General features: G+C 39.9%; 1 protein-coding gene across 1 annotated transcript; it reads right to left on the reverse strand.

Moving 5' to 3' along the window:
- Positions 1-7,507: 7,507 nt before the first annotated feature.
- On the reverse strand, positions 7,508-9,520 carry LOC116049073 (homeobox protein HMX2-like). The gene is made up of 2 exons (XM_035994284.1): positions 9,019-9,520; positions 7,508-8,676 (listed from the first exon to the last, which is right to left on the reverse strand). Exons 1-2 carry the CDS (start codon positions 9,230-9,232, stop codon positions 8,135-8,137), a joined length of 756 nt encoding a protein of 251 aa, XP_035850177.1. The 5' UTR covers positions 9,233-9,520; the 3' UTR covers positions 7,508-8,134.
- Positions 9,521-10,193: the final 673 nt, after the last annotated feature.

Genomic DNA, 10,193 nt, shown 5'->3' on the forward strand with positions numbered 1-10,193 from the left:
GTAAATACAAGCTGGACAATTGCCCTGTTAACTTAAATTGTAGCTTGTTTCGCCACTGCCGACTGCAGCATTCTTGCTTTATACTGGACCATTGTCAAAGATTGTGGGTTCCCATCAGTCACTTAGACACAAAAACATAGGAAAATAGGGTCCAGGTTGAAAAAAACGGTAGTTACCCTTTAGTAATAGCTTATGATTGACCTACAGTATACAGTATATCATTAGATACCTTTGATACCCAAAGAAATATAACTATATATAATATAAATAGTTGTCCTAGTGTCTCCCTATTTAAGCTCTGTTAACATGAACCTCTAGTAACAATACAAATAGTAGAAACGACAGCAGAACAAGAAATCCCTCTGGGTGTTGTCTAATGTGTCATGTTTCCCATCTTTACCAATTAATTCACTCTGTTTTGTGTTTGTGGGAAAGCACAGCTTTTGGTTTGGAGCAAGTTGTTCTTTGTTCTGCTTTTATTGCTCATTGTTTGCTTATTCCAGCAGAATTGTCGTGAGGCAATTTAAATTAAATGTTACTGTCGGATCATGTCACAACATTGAACATTTGTTGCATGTTGTTCATTCTAGTTTTTGTGGGCCAGCAGTAGTCCGGAGATTAGGGAGATGATTTGGTGACCTGAAGGTTGCTTGGCCATGATGCAAGGTGTTTCTTCTCAAATGTGACTTTAGGTTGTTTCCTGGACAGTTTTTCCTGGAGTCCTTAACCTTAAAATATTTCAGTTATTACTAGGGGTGTCACGATTCTCCAAATCTTCGATTAAATTTTCGATTCTAAGGTCACGATTCGATTCTTGATTTTACTTTTTTTTTTTTTTAAACCACAGGTTGCTATGCCATTATTCAAATAATATTTGAACATTTAATGCTCAAATGCAGCCTGTTATTAATATGTACTACATTACTCAGGCTTATGCATCGTCAATGCCACTATAAGCATGTGGTTGTTGTTACACGTTCTGTCCATTAGAGGGACTTCCAACATTAGCCTGGCCTTGAAGGGGACCTAAGTCACAGCGCATTGCATTTCTGGCACGCCGGTCTCTGTTTACATTCATTTTCCACCACGAGCACACAGCGACCAACACAAATCAATAGAGAACTCTGTAATGAAAAATTATCTAACAAGTGTATTGGGGTGGTGATAGCGCAGTGGATATGACACATGGATATGACACATGTCTTTGGTGTGGGAGATCTGGGTTTGATTCCCACTGTGATACATCAACCAATGTGTCCCTGAGCAAGACACTTAACCCCTAGTTGCTCCAGAGGCGTGCGACCTCTGACATATAGCAATTGTAAGTCGCTTTGGATAAAAGTGTCAGCTAAATGACATGTAATGTAATGTAATGAAGCAGCTCTGTTGTTAAGGCTAACGGTGCTCGGTTAGCACAATGACGTCATGTTAGAAAGCACAGCCGAAACGATTTGTCAAAAAATAAAGTAACAAAAGTGTTAGCCACCATGTTGACGGCATTGATAACTAAGCCAAACGGTGCTGTCACTACTATTTTAGTGATTTATAAGCAAACCTGTTTCTTGCAGATTGTCACGTTACTGAGAATACAGCTCCTAGAATACACCCTTAGTCGTGCTGCCAGTGGAAGAATATGATGCAAGCACATAGCAGAGCTTGCAAACTGTGGCTTTTTTGTCGACAACGCGAACGTTGTCAACATAACTCACTGGAAATCCAAAATACTTCCACACCGGTGACTTCAGTGAAAGAGGAGGGGGTTAAAGTTCTGTCGATGGGTCTCCTGCATCTGCAGTTGCCATGCTATCTTTTGACTGGCTGTAGCTAACTTAGAGGAGTTTGACTCGCAGCACTTCAACACGTGTGTTTTTTTCCACTTGACAAGCCGACCGGACGTGACATGGGGGCGTGGCAGCATCGACGATTCCATTTTTTAATTCAAAGTTTGAGATTGTGACTTAATTTCGGTCGATTTCGAATTAAAATCGAAATCGTGACACCCTTAGTTATTACCTATGTGACACCTCTGATGTGAAAATACTGAAGGACACAATCTTTTTGGCAGTCCTTTATCTTGTCCACAAAACTAACAGGAAGGGAACTGGAGCTACTATGGACCTTTTTTCACAGCAGATATTTTGACTTATAGTAGGAAAAGCACAGCTGAAATTGATAACCTTAACGATGACTCAATTCCATCAAGTGTCCCAGTAAGCTATTTCAGTGAGTCAGCATGAACAATACCAGGGCCTCTCCTAAGTGGAATGCATCCATCATGAATGGTTTTGAATAGGCTACACCTGTGCTTCTCCTACTATGACATGTCAACATGTCTGCCGTAAAAAAAGGTCTATAGAGGAGGGCATTAGGAATTGTTTTGCAGACTTAAATAATTCCGTTCAGTAAACATAATCATATTCACTGACTATGCAGTTCATTTAGTGTTGTTGCTTTTTTATGTATTGAAGTTTAGTGTGCTGCTTCTGAACGTCTTCACTTCAGTCTTGGATTCCATGTGATTTGAGCCAGTTTGAGCTGTTTTACACTCTGTTAGAGAATTTGTTGACGAAGATTTGTTCGCTCATACACCTCTACTGTACAGGGTCTATCCATTTAAATATGGTCTTTCTTATAGGCTACTGACAAACTGTTTGTTGAAATTGTCTTCTGTATATCCGGCAGCTTTTAAAAGACTCACTGTTTACTACCTTTGCCAAATTTGGCCTAAAAAAAACAGCTGTAGTATTTTACAGCAGTTACAACTCACTTCTGATAAATCATGTTAAAAAAATTCAGTTCAGTCTTCAAAGTTAGTTGCTGCTCCAATACCAGCCTACCCCAAGGCAGCTCTAACAGTAATTGGTAGTAATTATAAATCCCATCTCGAGAATGCACAAAGAAAGCTCACGGCAAAACAGGCCTGTTCTTGGGCGTAGAGCACCAAGATACGTTTAATGGCTCCTCAGACGTTCGGGTCTAGTTACGAACAAGGCCAGTGGTCGATTGATATGGAAATCTCAATCAAAATTGTCACTCTGTGTTAAGGAGATGAAATCAGATATGACGACATGTCAACCCCTTTGAGACAAAGACAAGATGATGATCCTTTTAGCTCACACACACATGCACAAGTGTAGTGCACACAATACGTAGCAGTACAAATATGACTGCAGTATCTACATTGGTCTCCACTCGCTCTCTCTGTATTTTGGACGTGATCTACAATGACTTCACAGGGACGTGTAAACACAGTGCTGATGGTAAAACGAAGCCGTAGCCATTGGGTCACATCTCCATATTTGCATGCTAATGGCACGAGAGAAACTCCCACCACAATCATTCAGTGGGACCACATCATTACTTGCAATTCCGGGATCAATGATTTCAAACAATCACGCTCAGCAGTCATACGTTTAACACAGAATGGAAACCATGTGCCGTGAGGTTTACTGATGGTCAAACTGGAGGAACGTGCTGACAGCTCTGCGTGGCCTTGAGCTGCACATCAGCTCGGAATACCTCTGCCAAACTCGTAGCTCTATTTCTTTGTAGAAAACCAGTCTTTGTTGCCACTGTTGGCAGTAAGTCAATGGCATGTTTTAAGCTACCACACAATGCTCGCCAGTCATCGATAGCCCTAAATGAGTGCATATGGTGTCTTGGCTTTGGGCGTCTTTTTGATCGGGTTCAGATTTTAATGGATTTTTCTTCGCCTCTGACAGACGAGGCTGTGGGGTGGGGGGCGGGGTTGCGGCCCGGCCCGGAGCAGACTGCAGGCAGCCGGTGGGGTCACTTGAACCTTGTGGTTGCAGGGCAGAGTGCTGAGACACAAAGAGCTAACGCTGCGCTCACAAGTGTCCGACAGCGAGAGAGTCAGGAAGTCTGGCGACTGTAAACCCCACCCGACACCCCCCCACCCACCATCTCAGACACACTCCAAGACACGCCAAGCAGGCACTTCTACACACAAACCTGCACTACTACACTTGTGAGGACATTTGTACTGACTTACATTCATCCTCTGCAGACTAATTTTAGCATAACTGTTGGATGAAAAACCCAGACCTTTAACCTATAACTTAATCTACAGTAGCCATAATTATAACCTTAAAGGCACAATCTGTGATCCAGGTGTAAACACAAGTGTCACCCCACCACCAGAAAACACAGAATTAACACAAGAAAATGAAAAATCTGAATCAGTAGTGTTTTATTATTAATTATTCGTGTTACATCTTTAATATGTGTATCCTTTATTTGGAATAAAATGGTGACTTCCCATCAATGACTCAAATTATATAATAATTTAGGTGAATATACTTTAAATGTATATGGTTGAAAAAAATGACAGATCTGTCCTTTAACTCTAAAACCAAAATGATGCGCTGGTATATCATTTTTAGTGGTTTGCTTTTAAAATAGTGTTGAAAGTTTCTACATTGTCAATGTTTTAAGTCGAACTTTGAGGTTTTTTGTGTGTAAAATGTTTTGCGCACTCATAACAAATTTACATGCAGAAACCTAAATATTTAAACGTAACATATTAAAGCCTGCATGCAAAGCTCAGACATGTGTCAAACATGTCAGAGAGTTTACAAGTAGAAACGGAATTGTGCAATATCACAAAACTAAGATCACAGATACGAAACTCTACTTTCCAGCACAAACTGGTAATTTTTACTAAAGTTTGGTCCGAGATGTGACGGTGCAAACAGTTTTTTGTCTCTAACATGATGAATACTCACCATATATACATGTATATATTCACAGAGCTTACGGTGCACTCTGACGTTTCAGTGCATGACGAAAAAAAACGTTTGCAAAGACTTGCTACCAAGAAGTCAAGTTTACATTTGGTACCATGCTACTAAATATGTAAAAAAAAAAATTTAATAGTGCTGCTTACAATTACACTGATAATTATCAATCAATTAGATATAGTTTAGTCCTGCATTTCCAAGGTTGCTCTCAGTTAAAATAAAAGGGAACACTTGAGTATATATTGTGCTTTGATTTGTCAAATGCATAGGTGCAAAAAACACATTAAATACAGAAGAATTTAAAGTTAAACATATGTTTATCAGTTTTTAGGCCACATACACCTTTTCATTATTTTAGATTGATCAAACGAGATAACATATCGATGTGTAAAGGAGCCATTACTTTCTTTCTGCGCTTCATTTTTTCATTTTAGACATTTTCAACAACTTGTGGGAATAATGAGATACAGTAGGACAGGAATTTAGTAGAGAAAACGGCAGATTTGCAGGCAGACGAAGTGGTTGAGTGAACAGGTTAACAGCGACGGGGCCTTGAATGGCTGTGACAGGGAGAGAGCAGTGAGAGGCTCCAGCACTGAAGGGGGAAGTGACCCGGAAACGGTGTGTAAGTGCAGCTTGTTGGGCCCTTTAGGAGAAATCTCCCCAGAAGCACTGATGCAAGTCCACCTAAATACACATTTCTCTTATTTCTCTCGCTCCCTGTGCAGAGATGCATTACTCAGCAACACTCATGCACACTCATGTGCTCTAACTGCAAAGACAAACATATAGTGGGGGATCTTTTGACTGTGTTCATCACCCACAGACCTGTAACAAAAACTAGTAATGATTCTCTGCTGTGAGCAGATTTTCAGCACTTGGGTGAGAACTGCTTTTTTTTATGTATTTTTTTAATTAAAAACGTAAGAGCTTCAAGGACAGAAGTTTAAATTGTATGGATTCAAGTGACATGAGTCAGGTTGTCATGATGTAGGTCAATCTTGGTCTCTCTGAATAGTGTTTTGCTCTTTGTGCAGTGTGAAAATGTAAATCTTGCGACACAAAGCTGACGATGTGTAAATGCATCAACAATCCGAGCTCAGTATTTATGCAGTAACCTGGTCTGCCATTGGTTGTCTGTTTTTCTACTCCCACAAAGAAGCATTTGTCCACCTTATTTGTTACTTCTTTGTTTTAAATCACGATTCAAGTAACTAAAACTTTTTTGTAAGTTAATATCAAAGACTCACCACAAGAGGCCCAGTAGACCCAAAAATAATACTTTTTTTTTTGTCAACCTCACATTGAAGGCAGTTGGGCAAACTTTGTCCCAAATAGCCTGACCATACTGTATGTCATGATACTTTGTCATGACTTTTTCCGTATGAGGCAGTACATTTCAAATGATACAGTTTTTAGTGTTTTATATCAACTTGTTGTGCGTATGTGTAAATATACTGTTAAAAGCAGCAACTCAGGGTGTGATGGGAACTTTCTGTGACTGCAACATATAAAAGCAGGTTGTCACTCTTTTATGTTAAATGTTAGTTTGAAAGGGTAGATGTTCTTTGAGGATATGTAATGTGAAGTTCTTTACAACATAGGTCGATTGTATGACATACAAACATTAACCAACCTGATATGGTACACTTTTACTACCTTCTGTTAATTAACACAGTCATTAATTGTTCTGGACATTTTATGTTCTTTTCTTCTTTTTTACTATAAAAAAAATAAAGTGTCCCTATTTGAACTACCAAAACATTCCTCTGCTGGCTATTTGTACCTGTTTTCAGCAGAAGTGCCTTCAGTGGTAAAAATGATAGGTGATACAATCCAAACTATTAAGTGTACATGATTATGTATATTATTTTTTTTTTAAATAATGTTCTAGAGTAATGTTTTTTTTAAGGTTAAAGACAAGGTTTTGCCCCATCATTTACATTTTTATTAATGTTAACGACAATCTTTTCAAAGTTTCCATACCCTAATGAAATGAATGTCACAATACAGTCTGAACAAAGTGACTTCTGAAGCAATGTGGTGTCAACAGTGTTAAGATTTAGAGTCTTTAGATGGAGCAGGAAAATACAAAATGTCTACAGCATTAAAGTGATGAACACATGAATGCATGAGGAATTATAATCAAATATCATTTTGAAATGGAGTGCAAAATGAGTCCTTTTACTTTTGGTACTTTTAAGTATTTTTTGATGCTAATACGTTTGTACTTTTACTTAAGTAAAATTTTGAATGCAGGACGTTTTACTCTGCGGTATTATACTGCTTTTACTTAAGTAAAAGATCTGAATACTCCTTCCACCACTGCTGAGGCGGTACACATATGATACACAATTACCAGTTAAAGAGTGAATACATGAATATGCAGGGAAGTGAACTACTGCTTTAAATGATTTTCTGTGTGTAATAAGAAATTTGCTGTGAGATTATTTCACAACGCAGTTCTGTTCTTTCTTCATAAAGCAGGAAGGAGTTATTTTTTTCTGCTCCACCTCGGTCCAGTGTCCTGCACACACAACAGAGTTGTCAACATGAGGTTTTAAGAAACCCGACAAATCTAAACTTTAACTTCGTTGTTGCCAGTGATGACATCATTTTATAGATCTTTCTAAAATAGCTCAAAAAAATAGAATGAAACGCAATCAATAATCCAATGTGGGAGTTGCTTTGTTGCGTCTTTTTTAGAATATAATTCACCTTGAGTCAACACACTCTGGTAAAATTGCAAATATTATACTTTTTATTGCAAAATTAGTCGTGACATAACCTAACTGTTCACAGTTAACAGTCTGTCATATGAAAGGTCATTGAAAACAAACGAGTTTTATTAATAGTAAAAATAATAATAACAATAATAAGGCCATATAAATACAAATGCAGTGTTGCACCACAGAAACTCATTTAAAAGTTTAAGACAGGAGTTGGGGGGGGGAAAGAGAATTGTTATTGCGAAGTAAAAACGTTGATGCAGCATTAACGTACATTCATTCAGATGACATTACTGCGCGAAATAAAACTGCTCAGAGGAACTTTAATGCATATCATACACATTTGTTCTGACGATAAACTTCCTATCCAAAAGGGCTTAAGCATTGGAAGAAATATAATAATAATAGGATAATAATAATAATAATAATAATAATAATAATAATAATAATAATAATAATAATACAATTTGGGGAAGAACAAAAAGTGGCACATGCATGTCTTGGATTAGTTGATATGTTGACATCAAAGTTGGGAGATTTTTTATGAAGTCCCAAAAAAAAAAAAAAAGTGACGGGCCTAAAGCCCAAACAGGGGAGACTGTATGTCCGACTATCCACACACTGTCATCTGATCAGAGCAAATCCTCAGTCTGCATCAAACAGGCCAAAATATTTGCCGGTGTTGGAGAAGTAGATGTAAGGCGCAGCGGTGGCAGTCGGGTACACGACAGGGAAAGGCATGGGTAACAAACATCCGCCCAGCAGGCTGTCCTTGTAAAAAGTCGGTAATTGCACATTTTTGCCCGCCTCTGAGAGGTGCTCGGCGGCCAGCGGGCCCTCCATGTCCGTGGATAACTGTCTCTTGAGCTTGTTGCGGCGGTTCTGAAACCAGATTTTGACCTGGGTCTCGGTGAGCTGCAGGGAGCTGGCGAGGCACGCTCTCTCCGAGCTGCTCAGATACCTCTTCATGTCAAAAGTCGCCTCCAGCTGGAATATCTGTCTCTTTGAGAAGATGGTGCGCGTTTTCTTCTTGACCATGGCTTTGGAGTCCGCGGTGGGCTGCGGCTGCTGCTGCTCGGAGGCGTCCTCGGCGGTGTGCGCACTCTGCGCCCCGGGACAGGAGCCAGCGCTCAGCGGCGGGCTGTTTTCCCCGCGGTCCGCAAGGTGCACTGTGGGCTTCGTTTGCGCTGTGAATGAAGCGACACAACCTACTTTGATGCAGCGGTAAAGGCAAACTTGTTTTTTCTGTGTGCAAACACATGCAAAGAAGCTGCACAAGCATTGCTGTAGCCTGATTAATAAATACAAATACGACCTCATGGTCCGCGAACTTTACCCCTACAATTTCTGAAAATCCTTTCATCAGTCTCTTGTATTTTGATCTATCTTTACTTTACGCACCATCTGGCTCTAAACAGACTAAAACTTTTCTTTATAAAATGTATTAATCCGTGTAAATAAAATACTGGAGATGGACTGTCTTAGTCGTCATGATTAAGATGTATGCTTAATAAATGTAACCCAATTACCTGTCTCGTCTGATCCGCTGCCATGTCTCCTCCGGACGTCCCACGCCTCATCATACTGCGCCTGCAAATCATCCGTACATCCACTGTCCCTCTGCGGCTTTGACCCGTCCAGGTGTCCGCTATCCCGCTGCTTCAGGTTGAGGATGTTGTCAATGGTGAACGTCAAAGAAGCGCTCCGGCTCGGGGCATCCTCTTTGCTCATGTTCCCCGGCATTTCATCTGCTCCTCCGAGATTCCCGAAACACCGACGTCTCCGCACGCTCCGAGCACCATTGCTCCTCGGCTGCTGACTAGCGCGCGCAGAGGAGCGAGGTGCGACGTTCTTCAACGACCCGGAAGACTGCGGTTTAGCAGCTTTTGATAGGCGAGGTTGTGGGGCAGATGAGGGCGGGATGCAGATTTACGTCTGGCTGCCATATTGTAACACTTTTCTGTCGTCCAAACTAATTTCTGCTGGCCTCATTCACGAGCAAACTTAAGACGTTTGCAGAGTTCCTTTTGAACTGCGTTTGACTTAGAGTTGGAGTCAGTATCATTTTGGGGTAGCTTGATATCCAAACCAGGTCTTTTTTTTTTGTATGCCACATTCAGACAGCTTGACAACGCCTTATACTGGGGTCATGAGAATTATAGCACCTAAAATATGGCTTCAGGCGTCATTTAAATTTAAAAACGCAGCAAAAGTCTAACTTAACTAAAGTACGTTTTGTGACTTTTTCTATGTTGGCGGTATCCTGTAAACGTTGTCTTTAATCCCACACCTGAATTTGTCCATAACCTTAACTTAGCCATAGAAACTAAATGCCTTTGCAAATAAGGAACAGAGTTGCCTTGCCAGTAAGAAACCATCAAACGATTTCTGCATCCATTTTATTCACATGTGAAGATATCAGTGTACAAAATGTATTAAAATCCTCTTTAAAAAATGTCAAAGAATATTGCTAATAATACCATATAATTAACAGCTAACCAAAGTCACAAACACCAAACGCGTTTTTCATAAATTATTATTATTAAGTTTCTACAATTCTGGAGATCATTCTGAGGACACTGTGCATACGTGTATTGGCTCAAATAAGGGTAAAAAAAGATTCAGAGCTTGTGAAATCATGTTGAGAATGAACTTCAAAACCTGTGGTTAAATATCACCCTTTTCTGCATCTGAGACCTGGAGT

This window comes from Sander lucioperca, chromosome 17 (genome assembly GCF_008315115.2).
Source record: "Sander lucioperca isolate FBNREF2018 chromosome 17, SLUC_FBN_1.2, whole genome shotgun sequence".
Lineage (NCBI taxonomy): Eukaryota > Metazoa > Chordata > Actinopteri > Perciformes > Percidae > Sander > Sander lucioperca.

Bases quoted from the DNA above. Each gene is read 5' to 3' on its own strand.
- LOC116049073 (XM_035994284.1), bottom strand. From the start codon at position 9,232: ATGCCGGGGAACATGAGCAAAGAGGATGCCCCGAGCCGGAGCGCTTCT. The intron at 8,677-9,018 runs GTAATTGGGTTA...CTTCATTCACAG, and splicing joins CAGCGGATCAGACGAGACAG to CGCAAACGAAGCCCACAGTG.